Source organism: Asterias amurensis, chromosome 11 (genome assembly GCF_032118995.1).
Source record: "Asterias amurensis chromosome 11, ASM3211899v1".
NCBI classification, from domain to species: Eukaryota; Metazoa; Echinodermata; class Asteroidea; order Forcipulatida; family Asteriidae; genus Asterias; species Asterias amurensis.
Window position 1 is genome coordinate 8,125,050 of NC_092658.1, and position 23,544 is coordinate 8,148,593.

The 23,544-nt window shown below is 41.3% G+C and overlaps 3 protein-coding genes across 3 annotated transcripts in view; 1 reads left to right on the top strand and 2 right to left on the bottom strand.

Annotated features, from left to right (window-relative positions):
* Positions 1 to 261: 261 nt before the first annotated feature.
* LOC139944467 (phosphatidylinositol-glycan biosynthesis class X protein-like) lies at positions 262 to 3,773 on the bottom strand. The gene is made up of 6 exons (XM_071941489.1): positions 3,459 to 3,773; positions 3,210 to 3,297; positions 2,526 to 2,670; positions 1,330 to 1,582; positions 950 to 1,083; positions 262 to 415 (listed from the first exon to the last, which is right to left on the bottom strand). The coding sequence occupies exons 1-6, from the start codon at positions 3,592 to 3,594 to the stop codon at positions 266 to 268; spliced, it is 906 nt and encodes a 301-aa protein (XP_071797590.1). The 5' UTR covers positions 3,595 to 3,773; the 3' UTR covers positions 262 to 265.
* A 417-nt stretch (positions 3,774 to 4,190) lies between these two features.
* On the bottom strand, positions 4,191 to 8,093 carry LOC139943979 (aminoacyl tRNA synthase complex-interacting multifunctional protein 2-like). Its single transcript, XM_071940903.1, has 4 exons — positions 7,818 to 8,093; positions 6,763 to 6,909; positions 5,959 to 6,187; positions 4,191 to 5,613 (listed from the first exon to the last, which is right to left on the bottom strand). Exons 1-4 carry the CDS (start codon positions 7,938 to 7,940, stop codon positions 5,219 to 5,221), a joined length of 894 nt encoding a protein of 297 aa, XP_071797004.1. The 5' UTR covers positions 7,941 to 8,093; the 3' UTR covers positions 4,191 to 5,218.
* Positions 8,094 to 8,210: 117 nt separating this feature from the next.
* LOC139943724 (nucleosome-remodeling factor subunit BPTF-like) overlaps positions 8,211 to 23,544 on the top strand; it is a 29,764-nt gene continuing 14,430 nt past the window's right edge. Inside the window, exons 1-8 of the mRNA XM_071940476.1 lie at positions 8,211 to 9,135; positions 11,387 to 12,474; positions 12,776 to 12,981; positions 13,905 to 14,998; positions 15,452 to 15,736; positions 16,221 to 16,520; positions 17,195 to 17,339; positions 17,909 to 23,086. Of these exons, the coding sequence (XP_071796577.1) occupies positions 8,782 to 9,135; positions 11,387 to 12,474; positions 12,776 to 12,981; positions 13,905 to 14,998; positions 15,452 to 15,736; positions 16,221 to 16,520; positions 17,195 to 17,339; positions 17,909 to 23,086 (8,650 nt within the window). The 5' untranslated portion in view covers positions 8,211 to 8,781. The remainder of the gene's footprint in view (positions 9,136 to 11,386; positions 12,475 to 12,775; positions 12,982 to 13,904; positions 14,999 to 15,451; positions 15,737 to 16,220; positions 16,521 to 17,194; positions 17,340 to 17,908; positions 23,087 to 23,544) is intronic.

Below are 23,544 nucleotides of genomic sequence, written 5' to 3' on the forward strand. Positions count from 1 at the left end.
CGTTGTTTTATCTGTTTTCGGGTTTACCCCAAACATTTTTTTAGTGATTGGCCAATTTGTCACTAGTCCACCAGCGTTTTCACTAGTCCTTATTTCAAATGCAAAAGGAATGCTTTTCAACATTGAATTTGCCAGAAAGACCACTTAAAATGAATTTGGAATGGTCCTCACGTGTTTTTACTGGCATGGTGCCAGAGTGAACCACTGTTATAAGGGAGAAAGATGGTGGTATTGTCGATCGAGTACACCACCACACACTGCTTGCTCAGTCTGGCTTGCTCTTTTCAGTACTTCGGCTCATGACAAAGAGTAGACTGACTGTGCCTAGTACAGTGGCTAGTATAGTAACTGTGATGACAACAAATGTGTGACTCGTCTGCCCCACTGCAACATCAAAGTAGAGCTCCTTGCTCTCCTGTAGAAGAAAAAAAAAACGAAATTTGAAGTTGTCTCTATTTTTTTTATTATAAGAATGTGCTTTTATGAACCACATTTCATCCCTCTAAGCACAAAACCATTTACACTAATTTGAATTTTTACATGCTATGCAAAGGTGCCTGTCACAATAATCATTAGTGCCATTTGTATGGATCTCAGACATTTTTTAAAATACATTTTTGGGCTCCTGGTAAATCGAGTTTATTGATCAAAAATGGTCTTCAAAGTATTATTGTATGGAAAAATTGAATGTATAAGTTAAGTATTTATCTGTTGATTTTGATTTTTTCAAGTGGTGTATAATAAAATGTGCTTTTTCTTTTAATGACCTTCAATGATGATTGCGGATGTGAAACTGCAGTTAGTGACCTTTTGTGTAGTATTGAGCCAACTATATAGTGTTTTTTTAACAGGTGGTTCCAAAGTCTCAAAAATTCAAAATCATGAGGCATTGGCAGTTTTGTGGCATTTGAAATTATTAATTTTGTTCACCAAGAAAACATGCACTCACCCTGTTATTCAGAGGTAGAAGTTGCCAGTTGCAGAGTGTCTTGTTTGTTCCATCACAAGGAGCTTTGTAGAGCTGTACTGTAGTCTTGCCACCAGTCTTGTCTGTAGCTGTAGAAGATCTCCCGCTTGGTACTTCTGTAAGATCGGATTTTAAATTGTTGAAGATAAATCCTTGGAATGTTTATCAGACCCTGCTCAGATATCGACACTATTTTATCGCAGCCATGCTAGAATACTTACATGCACTTGTCATGCATGTACATGAATTGAACTGCATGAATAAATGGGGTTTACTTGTAATTAATACTGAGCTTTTACAAACAAAATTCATGAGGGAAGGCTAAAACATTTTGTAATCAAATTGAAAAGAAAGCATTTTACCTCTGCAACGCATTAAGAGATATGGAGCCTGCAAAGTCACTGTGGCAGATTGGTTTTCTGGTTGGTCTGATGGCCTGTGGTACCTTAGATGGACCGTTATCTCACTAGTGAAATTTACCATATCATTGTCGTTGTGTAGATGGGATGGACTTGAAGGTGTTATATAGGATACTTTAGGAGGATACACAAGGATGGTGTGTGCTCTGGAGAGGTAGGCTGGTTTCTCAAGGTCAATGTCCTCAAATGCCAAAATCTACAGAGAAATCGGATAATATGTTGATATTTTAATTAAACCCAAACTAACATAAATCCTACATAATCCACTACATATGGTTTTGCTTTAGGTCCACCACATTTCTGTGGTGAGTTTCAGTAAGTGGTTTGATAGGTTAGGGACAGCTCTGAGACAGAACATCTAGAAGAAAGTTCAGGTGTGATCCATGGTTAACAAAAGGTTTACTAATTTGACTCAAACCCAGGCTGGTCAACCATTGATTGCCTATACTGTGGTTGACCATTTGGAACCAGCCCCATGACTATGGTTTTGTCCGTTACTGTTATTTTGATTCTCTGTTAGAATGGAAATAAATGTCTTGAAATGAAAATTAAATGAAAAATTAATACATCTTACAAGAGAGAATCTCTGTGATGTATGTTAGTGACTTCTTCTTACCTTACTTATCTATATGTAGTTCTTTGCATAACCATAAGTAACAAATTTAGGAGAATGGCCTTGAACCTTAATTTTTGAAGATGTCGAAAGGGCAAGGCCATGTTCATTTTGCAAAGGGTCCTTCCATTGAAGATTCTTAACTGTAAAAATGGCAAAAAAGATTAGGGCAATGGAAACCAGGGGCAACGTAATGTCAGGGCCCCCATTGAACTCCAGGCCTGATTATTAGGGCACTACCAGGGGCCATTTCATAGAGCTGCTTAAGCAAAAAATTTGGTTAAGCACGGAAATAGCTTGCTAATTTTACACAGGTTACTGGCCAAAATGTCATGCCATATACATTGCTTGTGACTAGTATTGAGCTATATTGTTTACTTAGCATAACAATTGAGTGGAGTCTTGGCCGGTATTCTGATTATACCAAGCATGGAATATTTTGCCTAAGCAGAATTTTTTGCTTAAGCAGCTTGAAATTGGGCCCTGCAAACTAGTCTATTGTTTCTGTCGGAGTGAGATTGTGTACCTGAGGACCGCCAAACAGGGCAGAAGCTTCTGCCTGGTACAGATCAACAAACAGACCCTTGGGTAGACTCTCTATAATCAGAAGCCGACATGTTGTGCATCTGTGTCTGGGGTCAAGAAGCACTCGCAATGAGGTTTGGACGTCCCTAGAAGAAGGGAAAAAATATTGTTGTAGTGAGATGAGTTTTCTTTTCATATAAAATTAGCTGTTGTTAAATGTTTACCAACCAACAAAAGGACCTATGGTAAAAATTTATGCGAAAACAGATTGAGAATATTTCTGTATATTCCCATACTCGGTTACTGTATTTGATTTTCTTGCCAGATAATTCAGAGGTTGATTTAGCCTAGGCTAGAACTATGAGGTTCGTTCGGCTATCGTTTCTGTTCGTGAAGATCATAGCCAAATGAACCTCATAGTTCTAGGAGTAGATTTAGCCCTAGGCTAGAGCTGCCATAAGTGGCTTAAATATGGCCCAATTAAGGCCCGATACAAAAACAGAATAAATTAAACAACAAGATCAATCCTGAGAATTGAAAGAACTTAGATTAAAAAGTAAAATAAAAAGTGATATGATACTGATAGTGATTTAAATAATAAAATACAAGATCATGATATGCTTAAGAATAAGATAGGAATTGTTGTAAACAAACTATTAACTAAAATTACTATGCCATGAATTACCTGTGAAAGCCCTTTTTGATAGTAGATCTTGTCAATTGAATATCAGTTGGAGTTACACTACAGCAATCTGCATTCATGTCTTCTTTACCTTGACGTGCAAGAAAAATGAACGCAGAATTTGTTTCAGAATAGGTTTAGTTACAATAAAGTAAAGTTTTAAAATTTAACAATATTTTTAATATATAAATCATTAATTAAATGTGTCAAGTGGTTGGTTTGAAAAATGTAAATACTTAACCTCATACTTACCAACCAAAGCAATTTGTTCCTTCAATTCAGCTGGCAAAGTTTGTTCATTGTTTATTGTTTGGTGACAAAAACTGGTTTGTAACCAAAATAAACAAACCACAAATGCCGAGCAGACGACGCTGTTGAAACACCTCATTACAGAAAAATTGTACTATTTGTGTATTGATTTTATGGTAAGGCTTCTTTTTTTTTTTATAAAAGGAAACTGATTCAATCAGTTTCTCATAAAAACTGCAACCTTTCAATGTGATACACGGGTTGTAAATGCTTCACAAAAAGGATAGGATAAACCAAAATAAATGTTCTTCTGGGATGGCGCCATCTTTGCTCGCTCCAGCGCGCCCTCCTACGGCATGATTTAACCAACTGCAGCCAAGTTGGTTAAATCATGCCGTAAGAGGGCGCACTGTAGCGCTTACGTATTGCTGGGTCACAGAAGTTGGTTGAACCAATTTATTATGAGGACCGCAATGGAAATGAGCCTTTTCTAGTTGTTTTGTGCTATCCTCGACAATTCCTCATATGATATTATCAGATTCCTGTCTTCATGCTTATTGTACAATGTTGTATTTTAAAGAACTCTGTGAATATTGTAAACAAAAACACTAAAACAAACAAAAGTGAAAATTATCGAGTGGGGAACTTCCTACATTAAACATTTAAGTTATTTATAGACAAACGGAATTTCCCTTCCTTGTTGGGAAAAGATTCAATGACAAACGAAATGTAGTAAGTTTTACTATATTTAATTTATTAACATATGTTTCTCTACAACAACATTCCATTTAATCAGTCATTGAAAACTTTATCATATTGCTACCACTTATAATGTCAATTACTGTCTTAAAGACACTGGAGACTATTGGTAACTGCCAAAGACTTGTCTTCACATTTGTTGTATCTTAACATATGCATAAAATAACAAACCTGTGAAAATTTGAGCTCAATCGGTCGTCGAAGTTGCGAGATATTAATGAAATAAAAAATACCCTCGTCGCACCATGGTCACACGAAGTTGTGTGCTTGCAGATGCTTGATTTCGAGACCTCAAATTCTAAATCTGAGGTCTTGAAATCAAATTTGTGGAAAGTTACTTGTTTCTTGAAAACTACGTCACTTCAGAGGGAGCTGTTTCTCACAACGTTTTATACTATCAACCTCTCCCCATTACTCGTAATCAAGAAAGGTTTTATGCTAATAATTGTTTTGAGTGATTACCAATAGTGTCCACTGCCTTTAATACACATACAATGTTTGTCTTAAAAATTCAATAACAGGAATTATCTTTTTTTAAATTGCAAACGATTTGGTTTTTTTTCAAGCCTACCATGACTAACTCAACCTTTAAAAATAAAGCAACTTAAAACAAAAATGAGCATTCAAAATGTATCAAACAAGTGGCATTGATTAAAACAACATTTTATGCACAAACAACAAAATAATGCACTTCAACATCAGGCCCAGAATTTCATTTTGAATATGTTGAAAGGGCAAGGCCATTTTCATTTTGCAAAGGGCACTTCCATTGGAAAATCGTTAAGTCATTTGTAAACTTTTGAAGGGCACCAAGGCCAAGACCAGTGTCAACTGTCAACACAGGCCATGGACTCCCTGCACCTGCGTGTAAGTCCAGGCCAGTAACACTATAGCCTGCAGCTGTACTGTTTTATACATTTTTTTTTCAAGATTTGACATTGAGAGAAACAAGTAATAGTATCTTAAGTGGCCTATACGTATTGGTACTACAAAGGTATTCATTATTAACAACAGCAAGCTGCCATTTTGAATAAATCCTGAGTAGCACATGCTTTTAACCACTTCTGTACATTAGCCGGTGCCCCTGCCACCTGTCCTGCACTTTGTACAGCACTCCAACAGACAGCGTCTGCGACGGATACTGACGACCCGACCAGCCAGTCCCTCTTTCCGAGGCGTGAATTCATCGAGCGAACGGCTGCGGCTTTCTCCTTGGAGCTACCATTTAGCAGAGCCCCCGTTGCTAGATCCAACCACTGGTCGACTGATGACGCCAGGGCAATGTCTGTTGTATCGAAACCTGGGTTGAGGAGTCGGGTGACATAGCGGGCAATGTTTGCCTCCCCATGGATGGGCGATTGGGAAGGTGCAGCTACCATCATGATAGGACCATGGGACACTACAAAATAAAGAGGAAGATAATGTTATCTAAATGCACAATTTTTTATATCCATCTTCAGGCCTGGAATTGCCCCTGGTCTTGGCCTTGGTGCTCCTTGGAAAGTTCCCCAGTGACTTTAAAACTTTCAAATGAAAGTGCTGTTTGCAAAATTAACATGACCTTTCCCTTTCAAAGATGAAATTCCAGACCTGCACCTTGCACATTTTGTTAACTAGTTGGGAAGGAACAACTTTTACGAAGTTTTTGCATGCACATCTTTGTAGAGCAGTTTTTTAAACACACACACTCTAAAACCGTTAATCCCCCAAAAAGAAAATAATAATAAAACAAGATTAAAATTACCATCTTTCCATATCAACGTGAGTGATATTTGAGCTTCGGATCTGTCCAACTGTTTAACTCCATTTCCAAGGCAACCCCACAGCTTGTCCGGTAGCGAGTTTACAGATGAATGCACATGCACTGAAGATCGACACCTGTAGCGTTCTCTAAGCATTTCAAAGAGTACGCTCAGTGAATGCGGTGGCTGGGCTGGGTTGGCGTAGACAACGATATCGTGGATTATCCCTCCCTAAAAGTAACACAGAATTTTTTATGATGTTAAATGTCAACTTTTGTGTATAAATTGGAGGGTTATCCATGAATTCCTGAAATCTTGATTAGGAACTTTGCGAACGATACAGTTCACACAGACTGAATTTCCAATGTAACAACTACAAATCTGGAAATGAAATATGGAGGGATCTCAGAATTTTAGTTGAGATAAACATTTCAAAAACTATCAAATTAGTATCAAAAAAAGGTATTTTAAAATAAAAACTGGTTCATAAAAAATACCAATGTCAGCAGGGGCTGCCAAGAGGAGGGTCATGATCACCTAACAAGTCAATATGAAAATGTTGAGCATTTTAGCGTGATATTCTCTGGTTCCTTATCATTATTTTGTTCTTCAAAAGTACATACATAAGTCATAACTTCAATGAATATATAATCTTCATTGTTTTTCACTGTGAGGAGTTACCTTTCCCTGGGAGATGGTGTTTGTTTGTTGTTATTGTTATAATTTTGTTTTTCTTGTTATTGATGTGATTGTGAGGGTGTGTGTGTGTGGAGAACTCTTCTGAATTCAAGTGTTGTTTTATTTACCAAATTTGTGCATTGTTGTGTAACTGCACGTGCTGCTGGTTTGAGCTTGATGGCAAGAGATGAGACTTCACCCTCGAGAGATCTCAGCTCTTGTAGAATATGCTCTTGGCGTCGTTCCAGCTCAACAAGCTTCGGATCCTCTGTGACCTTGATGAAAAAACCCCACAAGAAAAACACTTATAAATAAACAAAACTCATATATTCTTAAGATTTGTGGTCTCGGTGTGAATTAAAAAATATGATCATGTCCACAAATGTAACCATAATCCCATTAGTATACTTCTACATATTGAACTATAAAACAAATAAACGAGGTCCGTTCCGCCATGGAGGAATAAAACTAATTTATTCCTCCATGGTTCCGCTAATATGTAGCGGAAAGAATGGGAGTACAAAGTGTATGTCAAGTTTACTTTAATCACTGATTGTTTGAAAGGTCACACAATGTTTTGCATTTAATTACCCCAGATTAGAATTAGATTTATTCAGTCATTAATAAGGTTAAATAACTAATTAATGTTAAAATATTATTAACGACTAAATGATAGCCATGGGGGGGGGGGGGGGGAGGGGGGCATTTCCTTTCTCTCACTGGATAACATTTTTGAAATTTTAGGTAGACCTAGGTTCTATTTTGCACAGAAAGAGAGAAAAAAAACGACAAACCAAACTCAATTTTCACTTTCAGTTTGAAAATTACTAAAAATAAAGAAACGAAAAAGCAAAGCCAAATGAAAATGAAGTAAATCTCTGAACATATCCCATGCACAAGCAACAGTTTGAACATTGAAGTTTGCTTAATGAAGGTCGGTAACAAATAGGGGAAAACAAAGAACTAATCAAGGTCTAAAATCTAAGTCATGTTTGAATAAACGTGAAGTTGTCTGAACACCGTCCAGCCGGTCTAATTCTATACTATGTGCCTGCCCGCCCAGTCGCCGTGTATAGAGGCGGCCGGCCGGCGGAATGTAGCATGCATTTCAAGGTGTTTCGTCAGCAATCGCACCACAGAGACAGACAGAGAGGCGAGGGGTATTCGAGGCGAGGGGGCTTACCTCATTTTCGCCTGTTTTGTCACCGTGATAACTTTCCATCTTAAACATGCACGTAGGAAGCTCAACTGGAGTTTTATCAAAGTCGTAATATGGCTCAACTTTGTACATTGCTGGTCCATTCATTGTTCTACAACTAAATATGGAACATCGTTTCGAGAAGCGATTGAGTTACAACACGGCCCGAGTATGGCAGAGAAGTACGGAAAGGAAGTACACATGTCCTGTATGTGTACAAAACCCCAACCCATGTGTTAGTGTGCACCGCGCGTAACTGTTTCCTACACACAAAACAAGCATGTAATGCGTAGAAAATTATCCACACTCTGACATACGAGGCAATCGGCTGTTTCTAACCTCGCTTTTGATTGGACGACATTTCCTAGGCTATGTTGCTGTTTTTATTTTGTGTTTTCTAACGTTTTGCTTCAATACGGCATTTCCTTACAAGACCCGACACAAACTAAAGGAAGAGGAAACGATATTGTCGGGATAGATTTCTTATTTGTTTTATGCAAAAATGAATATAGAATGGTTATTTCTAGTGGGTTGTTTTTGTTTTTTATAATCGGCCCGGATATTTTTTTTTCAACCAATCATAGTATGGTGCATATTTTCATGTAAAATATACGTCTTATGCGATTGTTTTACACTTTTTGTGGTTTTTCGCGGCTGGCAGAAAACTCTTCTAGGCTGTTTAGTGAGCGAACTTTCGAAAGAGTTATTAAAAACAAGAATGCATGCTGCTTGCATTAAAAAATAGTGCGGGATGCTGTGTAAAAGAATAGAAGAAAATGAGGTCACGTGGTCAATCTTTGGAAAATGGCGGATGACCGTAGATTTAACATGCAAGCGGGATTATAAACTCCAAAATACCGCCACTCCGTAAAGCATCCAGACCCTGAAACCATCTCAACGCACGGGTAATATACTGTTGCTCTGTTCGGTGCCAAAAAATCAGAGCAAAATGATGAAACGAGGGCGCGGGAGACCACCGAAATCCATTATGAGCGGTGTCGTTGGTCGAGGAGCGGGAAGAACACCATCGCCTGCCGCCAAACGAAGAAACATTGGCCGTGGTGGAGCAGCCAGCAACGGGGACAGTGATCAAGAGGACCCCGGTGGAAGTCCCTCCAGCTCGAGGTGCAGTACCCCGATGAGTAGGGCCTCAAGTTACATGTCCTCCCCATCTTCAACTTCTGGCAGGGGTAGAGGTCGTGGGCGTGGCCGTGGGAGGGGGAGAGGAAGAGGTGCAAGTTCTGTGACCAAATCACCTAGAACGCCAAGGGAGGCAGCCAGAAAAAGCAAAAGGTTAATTCAGGTAAATATATCCAGGGACATGCTGGTGATAGGGTGATCATTACAATCCATAAAACAGAATTTGCAGATTTATTCGTTTACGCATATTTTATTAATATTGTGATTAAATTTTTTAACTTTAGCACGACTTGATAACGACAGCAATTGGACGACTTAATTAACGTATTTATTATTTGTTTGCAAGGTTGTTTTCAAAAATTAGTAATCCAGATATTAAACAAGAAAACTAAATTTTGTTTTGATATAAAAACTTATATTTATAACAAGGATAATTGTATTTTTTTATGGAGGTAGGCCCTAATTTAATTAGATGCATGATTGCAAATTTCACCTCCACTTTTTAACTTAAGCTCGACTTGGTGAATAACGACAACATGTAAACAACTTAAACGTATTTATTATATCTTTAATATTGTCAAGGTTGTATTAAACAAATTAGTAACCCATATATATATTATAAAAGAAAACTTAGTATCTTGGCACTAATTTGACTTAGAAATTATTTTGTTTATTATGAAAACTTAACAAGGACATTGAAATTACAGAAATTAAAGACGCCGAATTCCACCTCCACTGTTCAGCTACATGTTGAACAGAAAAAGTATTATTTACTAAAATGAGAAACTTTTTTTGGGCCATCTTGACTGGGCAGGCTTGATATACCGCTGTCTTGCCTCGACTTGAGTGATTGATTGATTTGTTTTATTTATTGACTTTTTTGGGGGTGGGGGCAAAGCAAGTGAAAGTGTTGAATCTGTAACAATATCAAGGCCATCTTTTAATAACCTGCATATATTCCATCAAACAAATGAGGTTTGCCATATTTTCTAGACAATACTGCATCGTTTGGATTTATTCTGTTTTAGGTTCTAGAATATATAGTACCTGACATAAAACATTGAACTTGATGCAGTTTTGCTTTCAAGCGTCAAATATTGTGTCATGTTCTGTTTTTCAGATGAAAATTACAGCTGGTTTAGGGTCATTCCGTGTCAAATCACCCCCCAAAAAGGCAATTTTAAACCCTACCCACTTCAAATTTGCTCATATTTGGTTTATGGGGTAATCGTGGCTCAACAAGCTCAAATTTTAAATTTCAGCTCCATCCGATAAACGGTTTTCGCACTACGCCATGCTCTTTCTTGTTGATTTCGGTCAAAATGCCCCTGACCTCTGACATTCAACTGACCATAAATCGGTAACCTTTGGGTGAAATTGGTTGAAATTGGTGTCTTTGGAAAGGAAATTGTGTAAGCTTTCCAAATATGTCTTTATTTCTTTTGTAGGAACATGTTTAGGTATGATAACCTTTTGACCTCTACTTTGACCTTGAATTTGACCTTGTGGATCATGTGACCCGACAACGAACTTCAGTGAAAATTTACCCTTATATGTTTTCTCCACAATATCAAAAATTTAGAGATATAATATTTTTGGCTTGCTTTCAAGCTCCACTCAAAGTTGTCCTACTTCACTTTTCCTGTGCATTTGTAAAAGTACATGTAAATTTGATACCATGTCCATACGTATGTATGTCATGATTTTGCTTGGGGACCATAGCCTTGCTTGATATACATGCGTATGAACAGGTATGTATATGTACATGTACTTTGCATAGGAATAGGCAAGTAGGGCAACTTTGAGTGGAGCCTGAAGGCAAGTCAAAACTATTGTATTTCTAATTTTTCTATATTGTGGAGAAAACGTATAAGGGTAAACTTTCACCGAAGTGCGTTGCCGGGTCACGTGATCCACAAGGTCAAATTCAAGGTCAAAGTAGAGGTCAAAAGGTTATCATACCTAAACGTGTTCCTACAAAAAAGAAGAAGACATATTTAGAAAGCTTACACAATTTCCTTTCCAAAGACACCAATTTCAACCAATTTGACACAAAGGTTACCGATTTACGGTCGTTTGAATGTCAGAGGTCAGGCGCATTTTGACCGAAATCAACAAGAAAGAGCATGCCGTAGCGCGAAAACCGTTTATCGGATGGAGCTGAAATTTGAAATTTGAGCTTGTTGAGCCACGATTACCCCATTAACCAAATTTGAGCAAATTTGAAGAGGGTAGGGTTTAACCCATTGGGTGATTTGACACGGCATGACCCTTTATCCACATTTGTTTTTGAAAGCTGTAAAAAAATTAGTAAACAAATAAGTTGAGCGTTCAATTTAAATTGGTCAATTGTTTCTTTGTTCTTGGAGCTTAAAATACTTATTTGTTTCTTTTATTTCTTTTGTGTGATGTAGGAGGTGATTTCTAGTGAACGGGTTGCAAAAGTGCCATCAACAAAGGGTGAGAAAGGATCAGGGAGGCGAAAACAAAAACATGCTAAAAAGCCCAAACTCAGCTCAGACGAAGAGGGGGACAGCAGTCCAGATGAGCTTGAGCTCGAGGAAGAAGACAGTGACCTTGAGTCGCGTTCTTCAGGTTCAGGGTCCAACGATGAGGGAAACATTTCTGAATTCTCTGAGGAGAGTTCATACAGCGAGGCAAGCAGTGCTCCGAGCAGGCGCTCCAAGTTGAGACTGAGCCTCCCACCCTCTCCATCCTGGCTAGAAGAGAAGGACATTACCCCTCTGGAATTGCCCAAGAGTGCCGATGACCTGACAATTGACAGGAATGATCTGATGATCGCGTTTGCTGTGTACGAGGTGTTGAGACACTTTCACCAGCAGCTAAGGCTGTCCCCGTTTCGATTTGAGGATTTCTGTGCGGCTTTAAGCAGTGAGGAACAGTGCACTCTGCTCGCTGAATCGCACATCTGCCTCCTTCGGGCCCTCATGAGGGAGGAAGATGGCAACAGTACAACATTCGGACCCCACGATGTCCGTGACAGTATCAACATTCAGATGATTTTCCTTGACGGCATGACCTGGCCAGAGTTGGTCCGATGCTACATCGAGAGTGACAAAGAGTTCCTTCATGTATTGCCTCATGTTGAGGCTGAGAACTACCCTTTCGCCATGGCAACCGACAAACTAAAAGTGCTCCAGTTTCTCTGCGATCAGTTCCTCGCCTCCAACAAGGTGCGGGAGGAGATATTGAGCGAGGGCGCTATCACATACGATGATCACTGCCGGGCCTGCCACAAGCTCGGAGATCTTCTTTGTTGCGAGACCTGCACCGCGGTGTACCACTTGGAGTGTGTCGACCCACCTCTCACTGAGGTCCCCGAGGATGACTGGCTGTGCTCTGTCTGTAAGGAGCACCGTGTAGACGGCGTCTATGATTGTATCTCAGATGTGGAGAAGAGTGGAATGTTGATTCGTCATGAGCCACTTGGATATGACAGACACGGAAGGAAGTACTGGCATCTCTGTCGACGTATTATTGTGTAAGCTAATTGTATCTTTAAATAGCTATCTAGACTGTTTCAAAATCTTTGAATTTTTAACTTGGTGAATTATTCATTCTGGCTTTTTACCTTTGTAAAAGACTTAAAGATATCAAAAATGAAAATAGCCTTGCCCTCTCAAAGATGAAATTCCAGGCCCTGTCGGCCTGTTTTCCCCATTGACAACATTTTTGGCATGGTTATGTCGAGTTGAATGAAACTTAGAAAATTCTGAAACACATTTTTAAATGAAATAAAAGTGACCATGATATTTATGATTGTTGGTGTTTATTTTCCACAGGGAGGGTGAGGACCAGATATGGTACTACAGCAGCAAGCCCCAGATAGAAGAGCTCATATCCACCCTTGACCCCCTGGAATGGGAAGGGGCATTGTGTCGAGCCATTCAGGAGTCCCTGCCAGAGATCACAGATCATGTGGATAAGACTGCAGTGCTGACCAATAGCGCTCGTGGAAACCAGCGGTCAGAGCTACAGAGAGCTGCAGGTATGTAAAACAAAAGAAAGTAACAGTTTGCACATTTACTTGTTAAAGGCATTGGACACCTTTGTCAAAGACCAATATTCTCACTTGGCTTGTAGCTCAAAAGTTTCACTGCACCAGAATTGTTCATTCCCAAAAATTCTCATGTTGTTTTAGTTAAAGATTTTAATTACCCATTGTGGTATTATTATTGAAGTAAAAAATTACAAGTTTACTGGCCTGATTCTAAAATCACTGGCCTCGATCGAGCCTGTGGTCCAGAGTAAATTGTTAGCACTGAATCCTTTTTGTATAGTATGTGCAGTGATCTGCTATATATTTAAGAAAAATGCAGGAGGGTTGTAAAAAAAATTCAAATATTCATCTGAAGTCGGATGGTTTTGTTTTTCTGCCTGGCGAAAAAAGTAGCTGTTATTTTCTTCAGATGTAAAGAAATCCAGCACTTTGATATACTTCTCTAACACTGAGGATACTGTTCCAAAGCTCATTGGAATCTTTAACTCTAGGGTCCTCATAAACTTGGAAAGCCAACATTCAGGCTTGGAATTACACTCAGGCCACGGAGGCCATGACCTCTGTTGCCCCTGGCTTTGGCCTTTGTGTCCTTCAAAAGTCCTTTGGAAGTGCCTTTTGCAAAATGAAAAGGGCAAGGCCATTTCATTGTGTTGAAGGATAAAATTCCAGACCTGAACATTTAAAATCTCCTAAAGATTTGGATCTGACTTTCATACTTTTTTTGTCATTTTTGTGACTCTCGCCCCTGAAGCAGATAAAAAAAACAAAAAAACGCACATTCATATTATGCAACATCTATATCAATATACTCTACTGCGCATTACAAGAAATATAAAAATAAACAGTTAAAAATGAAAAACAAATACACAAACGGATATCATTCAAACTGATCTTATTGTTTTATTTTACAGATGAAATCCTTACAGCGAGGACTGCCAAGGAGGAGGAAGAGCGTAAGAAGATTGAGGAGGAAGAAGAGGCAAAGAGGAAAAAGGAAGAAGAAAATCTAATCGCACAAGAAAAGGAGCAAATAACTGAAGAGGAAAGTGACAGGAGGAAAGCGGAAGAGAAGAGACTGGGTGAGGAGGCAGAGATTGAAAGGGAAGCAAAACCGTTTGAGGAGGAGGCTTGTTTGGTTCAGGCTGACAGTCGGGCTGAAGAGACACAACTGCCTGAAGGTTCCCAGGCTTCTTCTGAGACAAAGACAGATCAAGAAAAAGTTGATGACCTTAAAGAGACTGTTAAGAACGACTCTGAAGGTTCTCCGATGGAACTTGATGTTGACACTGTAAAACAAAGTGGCGTGAGATCAGAAGGTGAAGTTAAACAGGAAAGCTCAGAGGAAATTAGTCAGGACATTCATGTCGATCAGTCTGAGGTCCCTGTATCCATCACAGAGCAGACCACTCACTCATCCACGACGGTGACACAAAGTAAAATGGTGACTGAGACGATGGAAGTCGCAACGACATCAGACACTGAAAGCAGCAATAGCAGTGTGAAGGTCACAGCTGTCACCACGGAGACCGCTGTAACAACAACGACAACATCGGTCACCCAAGTCAAAACAATCGCAGTAACCTCTGCAACGGAAACCCCTAAGTTGAGTCAAGAAGGTGATGGCCAAGGCACACCTATGGATACTGGTGAAAACAGCAGCAGCAAAGAGGCGGACGGTGAGGAAACCAAAGCGGGAACAAACTCCTCGCAATCAGATCAAGACAAGGACCCTGAAGCCATGGAGAGTGAAGCCAAAGACAGTGAGGAGAAGGAGGATTCCTCTGGCAAGACGCCTGCCAAGATAGGCATCATGACTCGATCCCGCAACCCCAACTACAAACCACCTCCGCCCAAGACCACTCCGTTCTTGACCTACGCCACCAAGACGTCACCTGGGGGCATAACCCTTACCAGCAAGACCATGAAAGAGGACTCTTGTCTTGTGATCAACGCTAAGGGGCAGATTAAGAAAGTGGAAATCAAGAAGGAGGAAACTCAAAAGGAGGTTTGTCTTTTTCTTTCCTCGTTTTTTCAATTCTGAATGCACTCTTAGGAATCTTTGAAGGCCCCTATTTGTCATCAGTATCCAATCAATTTTTGGTATCTTTTTACTTCGCTAAGAACCATAACACAAATAAATTGATTTGTTCAGACCTGGGCCCAATTTCATGGCTCTGCTTACCGTAAGCAAATAATTGGTGCTATGGAAACAGGGATTTCCGAGCTTCAAGTTGATTTTACGAGTAAGTAGGGAATTTGTGCTTGTGGCGTGTGTACTCTACGTTTAACACGCATACTTTGAATCGAAACAGCAAACGTTGATGCATAACCCTCTTTGTCTTGAAACATCACAATTTTACATTGAGCCTGTGAGAAATATGAATTTATATTTGGCTTTTTTTTTTGGGAGGGGGATGTTAAAACTAATTAAAAGTTCCACTTCTAATGTCAATTACAGGTGACCGTCTCCACCGTAACGACTCGCAGCATGAACCCAGATAAGATGTTCCGTCTGGGCTTGGAGGGCAACTACAAACTCTACAAGAACCAGTACAGCAGTAACAACCTGGCCTTGAACAAACCCCAGCACGCTGAGGACCGCGACCGACGTAGGTACATTGCCCACAAGTTCAGCCTGAACAGCTCGGAGAAGCTGCGATGGAACGGCACGGTGTATGGGAACAAGCAGCTGATCGTATCCACACTGAGGCTCACCATAACACAGCTTGAGAGTCAAATCCAGGTAACTTTTCAAACCCCCCTACGCCCAATTTCATAAAGCTGTTAAGCAGATAATTCTGCTTAAAAATTTCTTTGCCAAGAAAGAATTGAGTAGGGTACCAGTCACAGCATCTTTTTACATAACCACATTACTTAAAAGGGCAATTATTGTTTTCAAAATTCTTTATACTATCTAAAGCTGCTGTAGGCTTCTAACCAAACCTTTTTATTGCCATTAATTTTAAGAGTGATTACCGAACATATACCTTCCCTTTAATGAGCAAATAAACCCAGTTCTGAGTTTTGGTTGGAAATGCTTGTTCGTGGCATGAAGCATGATACTTAATACAATTCTAGCTTCCTTAGAAAAACCAGGCTGTTTGAGCAATTTGTGTGGTCTACTACTGAAATTGTAGCTTGTCCGTTCATGTGGCAAAACAGCCTTGCAGAATCAGTGTTTTACTGACTTTAACAAGAAAATCTTTCAACATTGATTTTTATTCCAGGCACCCTTAATGCACTCCAACTGGGCCGTCCACCGCAACAACTGGATCAAGGCCGTCCACATGTGCAACAAGCCGCAGGAGTTTGCCCTTGCCCTCTCCATCCTGGAGTGTGCCATGAAGCCTGTCCTGTACACCCCAGTCTGGGCAGACGGCCTGGGGCACATCCGGCTGATCCGGACCACAGCTTTGGAGAAGGAGGAGAAGAAGAAGCAAGAGAAGAAGAGGAAGGACGAGGAGGATGACATCTACAAGAATCCCAACAATCGCTGGGTCAAGTACACCTTCCCCATCAAGCACTTGGTACGCTAGCTCTCTGTCTCTCACTTTTTCATCTCGCTAAAGCCCGGTTCATACTTCCTGCAAATGAAAGCCCCCTACTGTGCAATCTGAAGCATTCAAAATGGTGTTACGAGATGATTTTTGTGAATTTGATTTCAAGTCCAGGGTTTGGCCTTGTTGTTTTCAATAAGTTGCCAGCCGGACCAGTTATCTTATTATTTCAATAGTGCCCCAGCTTTTTCATAATTTATGTTGATAGATAAGATAAGATAAGATATGATAAGAACTTTATTATCCCACACTGGGGAAATTAAACTGCATGCTTTTCAACTCTAAACCAGCCACCCCCACCATCTTGGTGTTTTAAGTAGCATTTGGCCGGCAGAATCCTGTCTGGGGAGAATGCTGAAATGACTGCAGCTACAGAATTATTTCAAAAGTTAGCCCTTTATAATCATGCAGCAGGCCTGATACTTCACTCAACTAAGGCGATTGCCTCAATGCCCCCTGGTCATCGCCTTGGTGCCCTTGAAATGCCACAGTAGAAATCTACAATTTCCTCATAGGGTGCCGTTTACAAAGGAGAGAATGCCTTGCTGCCCTTGCACTTTCAATAACGAAGCATACAGGCCCGCAGATGCATTCCACAAATAATGAAATTTCAAAACTGGAGTGTGATTTGTTTTTTGTTTCAGGTGTGGAAGATGAAAGGAGAAGAGTACCGTATCGTTGGTGGTGATGGATGGGCATGGGTCAGCTCCACCAGGAGAAATCGAACTCTGCCACCCCCTAGCCCAGCTAGAGTCAGTCTGATACGTAGCATCAAGGCCTACGGTGAAGGTATGTACACAAATTGTTACTTTACTCGCTGGTTGTATATATTTGGTTTGTGGTAACACCATGTGTTTCAGACTGTCTTACTTTATAATATACTACCGCGGAATAGATTTTTCAGGAATTTGGGAGACTTCTCAGTTCTGAAAAGAACTATCCTGCTTTTTAACTACATCCTCTCGCCCTTCTCACAGGCACACACAGTATTTTATATAGGTAACTGAAGTAGGATTTGAAATTAGATGAGGTTTGCGGAGGCACCATGTGTAAATCTCTTTTGAGTAGTGTTGGTTCTGAAAAGAACCGTTGATTGACAACTCAAGGTTTTGATCAGTATGCTCCGACTGCCTCTGGAGGATGCCTGTAATAGAATAGCATAAGCAAAAAAATTGCATAACTGTTACATGCTGAAAGCATCCATGGAGAGTTTTGAAAACCTGGTTTATCAGGTGTCCTTCTGCCTGCAAAAACAAATTCCAGCGATTACTGGTTTAAACCGGACAACAAAGCTGTATATATTGTATTAGAAATGTGTCTTTAATCCATCTTTCCCACTTTTTTGTTACCTCACCCAGAGCATGTACTTGGAGAGGAACTAAACTACAAACATGGCATCCAGGGACAAAAAGACTCGGCGCAACAGAAAACAACAGTCATAAAACACGCCTACGGCAAAGCAAGGGGAAAGAACAGAACGGCTTCAACAGCCGAAGTTGAAATGAAAGAGTCATCAGACAAAACAGAGGCTAGTGTGGAATCTGAGAACGAGGTCAATGATCTGAAGGACAAAGAAAAGAAAGAAGAACCAATCAAAGAATCTTTGGAGGACGTTGAAGAGAAAGTGCGAGAGGACTCGCCTGTTCCCATGGATACTGCAGAAAGATCATCAGCTGAAATTGCTGCTAAACAAGCCGATTCAGAGGAACAAATGGTTGAATCGGAAAAGCAAACAGTTGACTCTGAAAAACAAATGGATTACTCGGAAACACCAAAAGTTGACTTGGAAAAACTAATAGTTGACTCGGAAAATCCAAAAGTTGATTCGGAAAAACAAACAGTTGACTTGGAAAAACAAACAGATGACTCAGAAAAACAAATAGTTGACTCAGAAAAACAAACAGTTGACTTAGAAAAGCCAAAAGATGAACTGGAAAAACAAACAGTTAACTCGGAACCAATAGTTGACTCGGGAAAGCCAAAAGATGGACCGGAAAAACAAACAGTTGACTCAGAGAAACAAACAGAGCAGTCAGAAGAACAAACAATTCATCCAGAGGAACAGAAAGCTCACTCAGACAAACAGAAAAATCACTCAGAAGAACAGAAAGCTCCATCAGAGGAACAAACAGATCCATCATTAAAGGATGCTAAGGATCTAGCACCTACAGACGTTTTAAAAACCAAGGAGGACAATCTCGGTGTTTCTGGCAATGCTGAGGAGCCTGAAGCTATGGATGTATCTAAGGAGTCTGCAAAGGAGCAGTCGGTTCAACCTTCATCAGAGCCTACTGTTGAGACGTCAAAGGAACCTCCAATCGTCAAAGGGGAGGAACCAGTGGTTTCTGCTGATCAGGACAAGACTGCAGAATATATGGAGGTAGGAGAAAGCACAGCAGAACCTACTAAGGAGACCTCGGATTCTCTGCAGAAAGAGCAGCCAAGCAGCAAGAAGGAAGGTGTCTCGGACACTGTGGAACAGAGTAAAGAAGCAGTAGAACCAATGGACGTAACAGCGAGTAAAGAAACCCCAGGTGAAGGAGCCTTGGATGAGGTTTCGAAAACCAGCCAACCGGTTCAAGTTACAGAGCAGAAGAAAACAGAGCAAAAGATAACAGAGCAAACAATAACAGTGGAGTCTCAGAAACGGGATAAGGAAACAGCAACAACATCTGGTAGACCAGCTCTGAAGGCAAATTGGGACAACGTTGACATCAGCGAAGGCCTGAAGAACCACACACTGTATCGTAAGATCGCCTACCGCTCACGGCTAGAGGGGTTCTTGGACAGAAGGGTCAAGCAGGAAGCTGCTGACATTGAACGTCACAAGTCTCATGTGCAGAAGTATGAAACCTACCAGCGGATCTTGAAGGAGAAGGACAGGCTGAAAGTGCTTCTGGATAGTAGGAAAGAGGACATCAAGGCAAAGTCTACTGCGGTCAAATCGGAACCTTTAGTAGTCAAGCAGGAGAACAGAGCACCAATTATGAAAGACCTGAGCTCTGAAGTAAAACGCACAGTAGTTGTAGTTCAAAGTGGTCCCCAGGCAACCTCTGTTAAGCAACCTCAGTTATGTTCTGAGTTAGCCAATGCAAAGCCAATAGTTGGACCGGTAGACAGCAGTTCAGCTGCTGTGAAACCCATGCCACAATTGTCTTCACCAGTGAGAACACCCACTACAACAGTGGGTGGCATCGCAGTCGGGCCTACCCCATCACAGGGAGGTAAGCCGACAGAAACAGGAAGTCAAATTGTTTCTGTTAATAACATTGATGCAAAGAAGAGTGAGACCAAGCTGAATACACCTGTCTTACCAGCAGCACCAACTGCCGTTACAAACCAACCATCACTAGCAATACCATCGTCTTCTCAGGATAATTCAAAACCAAAGGCTGCTTCCCTCTCTTCTCCTCAGTCACAGAAGCCCCCGACTCAAAGTCCTTCCAAGGTACCTCCTTCATATCAGGCCGTCTATGAGAATATGTTGGCCAGTGTTAGTAGTATACCGAATGTGACTTCCTCACCTAAAAAACTTCCTGCGACAGCAGCAGCTCTAAAATCTGATCCTTCGCAAGAAACAAATGAAAAGTCTGTCGCCCTAGACAAACCACCAGTTTCATGCTCAGTTACTTCAAGCAATATTTTAAATCCATCACTTCAAAATGTGAACAACAGTTGTGGGGAGGATGGGATCAGCCAAATGAAATGTTTGTCCAGGGTTGACGATCCTCCTGCAGCTGTTATAAACGATGCCCAGCACAATTTGCCGGTCCTGTCTACCAAGAAGGACACGGAGGGCGATTTTTCTTCCTCCAAACCGACTCTCACAGAGGGATTTGAAAAGCCAGACAACAAAAACCTCCAGGTGTTTAAGTTAAGTCAGACAGGGAAATTAAAGCTCGTTGATCAAGCTGCAAAAGAAGGTGTAACTTCTTCGTCACCTACAATTGCTCAAAATGCACTTGCTGCTGGAGATAGTAAGGAAATCAACCACGTCGGAGAAAATGCATTACAGTCTCATGTGACCAAACCCTCACAGACACTTGCCAATAACTCAGACCAAAACACGGGCACCACAAGTGAAACTGTTGTCGCTAGTTCCCATCTTAAAGACTTGGAGAAAGGACTCTCTGACAAAGTAAACTGTTTGGAATCGCAAAAGAAGTCAAACATTCTGGATGGTTTAGAACCAAAGAGTTTACTTGTGCCTACGAATGTTGAAGCCTCGATTAAAATTGAACCTGTCCAAAATGCAACGCGACAATCGATAGGTGATCCTGTGGTACCTATGGATGTCGAGGAATCAAAGGAAATCTCCTGTGAAGCTTCAGTTCCACATCCAGAAAGCGTCAACAGTGAACGGAACTTGTTCTCTTCCCTGAAAGAGAACCTACAAACTCCTCACAAACCCTCGGTTGAGGAAAACATTTCTCAGCAGATCCACACATCCAGTCAACTAAGTGGCGGAGGTGACAGTGGCATGAATGTTGCAGTCAAACAAGAGGAAAATCCTGCGGCATCCTCCGAGTCTATTGCTGCTGATGAGAGTTCCCGTAAAATTTTAACACAGGATGGCCAGTCTGCTGAAAGAGTTGATAGTAATAAGGAAACTCTTGTTGACAACAGCACCCCGAAGGCAGTGGAGGGCAAAGTTCCTGTTGAATGGAGCAGTAGAGTCCTAGAGACAACAAACTCTTCCACATCCCCAAACAAATCATCTCTCCCTGTAAGTGAGGCATCCGTCATGCCTTCTACCACCGCAGCTAATGACGCACAACAACAGAAGGAAACACCAATGAGCGAAAAACCAATTGCATCAAATGAAATCACACAGGTTCCTGTCAAAGTTGGTAGTGATCAGAATCTTACCGTCAAGCAAGAAACAACACCAAGTGTTGAAACAAATAATCAAGAGAGGATAAACACAGTTGTGGGGGAAGTAACACATGATATAACTAATTCCTATCAACAGCCTAAGCAAGTCTCAAACTCGCTAGATTTTCAGCACACGGCGCTGATAAAAGACGCAAGCTTGCAGGCTGTTGTAGCGGCTGTGCCAGCTGCTCCAGTTTCAACCAACACCACTGTCTGTAAGACCCCACGTACCAGTGCGCCAACAGTGACCACCCAAAAGGTGGAAGTGGTAAATTCAGCTCGGGCTCAAAACACCACAGACTCGATGCTCAATGAGAAACCAGCAAACGCCAAGGGCAATTCGTTGATAAGTGAAAAGATATCCCAACTTGCTAGTGGCGTGGTCATTTCGAAGGAACAATCAAAGATCCCACAAAAGACAGTTCACATTACCCAAGGCAGTAAGACCTTGGAGAGTGTCAATACCGCAGTAGCAACAACTGCCAAACAAACTGTTTCCTCATCAGTCCAAGGTGTGCAGCCAGTGCCGGCAAACCTTGTGCAGTCCGGCAAGGGGAATGTGTCAATTTTACCAAAGATCGCTCAGCAGGGAGTTTCACCGCTGCAGCAGCAGCAAAGGGTTGGGATAATGCAGCAAGGCCCATCTGGACCCAAGGTGGTGTATATCTCCCAACAAGGTGTTGTAAGTGCCAATGCGCAGAAAGGTTCCACCACATCAACAGCGATCCCGCAAAAGACCCTGCCCACCGCCATCCCCTCTAAGAACAGTCTCAGTGCCTCCCTTCCAACATTAGTCCCTAAGCCTGTACCTAAGCCTGTACCAAAGCCCCTGAAGACTCTTAAGGAGATCATAGACAGTACAAAAGTACAAACTGCTAATAATGGAGTTCCAGTGGCAACAAGTACAGTAATGAGAACTACACAGTCCAAGGTCTCCACTTTCACCAGGACCATAACTAAATCCGAAGCAACCTCCTCACTTTTCATGGGCAAAGAATCCAGTTCAAAATCCAATGCAACTATAACGGTCTCGGCTGCCTCGGTCGGCGGCATAAGTATCTCATTCGCCGATATCAACGAGAAAATCAAATTCATCGAAGAGAACTTGAAGAATCCCAGGGATATGCCAAAACGCCCCAGGGTCTGTGACCCTTACCACCTCACCACCAAGTCGCCTCAAAACGCAGCTCGAAAAGCCGCCCAGAAGAAAATAGCCAAGCCTCTCCCAATGTGTCGCAAGTTTGCGACCCGCAGCAAGCTCAAGAGCATCCTTATACTGCCCCCGCATGAGCTGAAGAAGCTTTGCCGCAGAGGGGGTCGCTACGAAGTGGAGGGATTCAGTTACAACTTCAAGAACTGCGGTGACTACTGGCCGTACCCCTCTCCAAGGCCAACCTTCAGAATATGCTGGCGGTATCGTCTTCAGACGGTGAGCTCCTTCTCGGCCGTGGGACTGATGCTGCATATCCTGTGGGCAAGCATCAGGTGGGAGGACATGTCTCAGAAACCTCTTCATGGGATCTCTCATTCTATAGAGACGGAGGAGGAGAGGATAACCACGGAGATCTGCAAGAAGAGAGACATCCAACCGTCTGGGCTGAGGTCGGAGTATCTCATCAGGCAGATCTTCTCTCCCATGGGCAAGGATGACAAAGAAATAGGTAAGTTGATTGCGATTATTGTGATCAGTGTTGTTGCTAGACCAATTTTAGTGGTGGGTGGGCTCTAAATCCAATTAAGTCGACCAAGGGCAAGCGGTTCAACAAAATTGTTCATGTTTAGTTATGGGGGCTATAATTGCTGACGTGCAATATTAAGGAAACCTGTGCTGGGTGGCACAGTTTATTTTGCTCAGACTCTTGGGGGAAATTTGTTAGTTCTGGTCAGGCGTGCCCGGCACTGCCCACCATGGCCACAACACTGATTATGATAATTTTTCTCTGAACTTTAGTTGTTTCCATGTGTGACACACAGAGTTCTTTATCAAGTCTGGAAACAACATTGTGATGAAGATAAGCGAGCAGCCAGCGCTGTACAAAACTATCTCTCTTTAAAAACATTTCCTTACAGAATGGTGTCTTGTGAACAACTGAATCAAGATTATAAAAAAGACCCACAG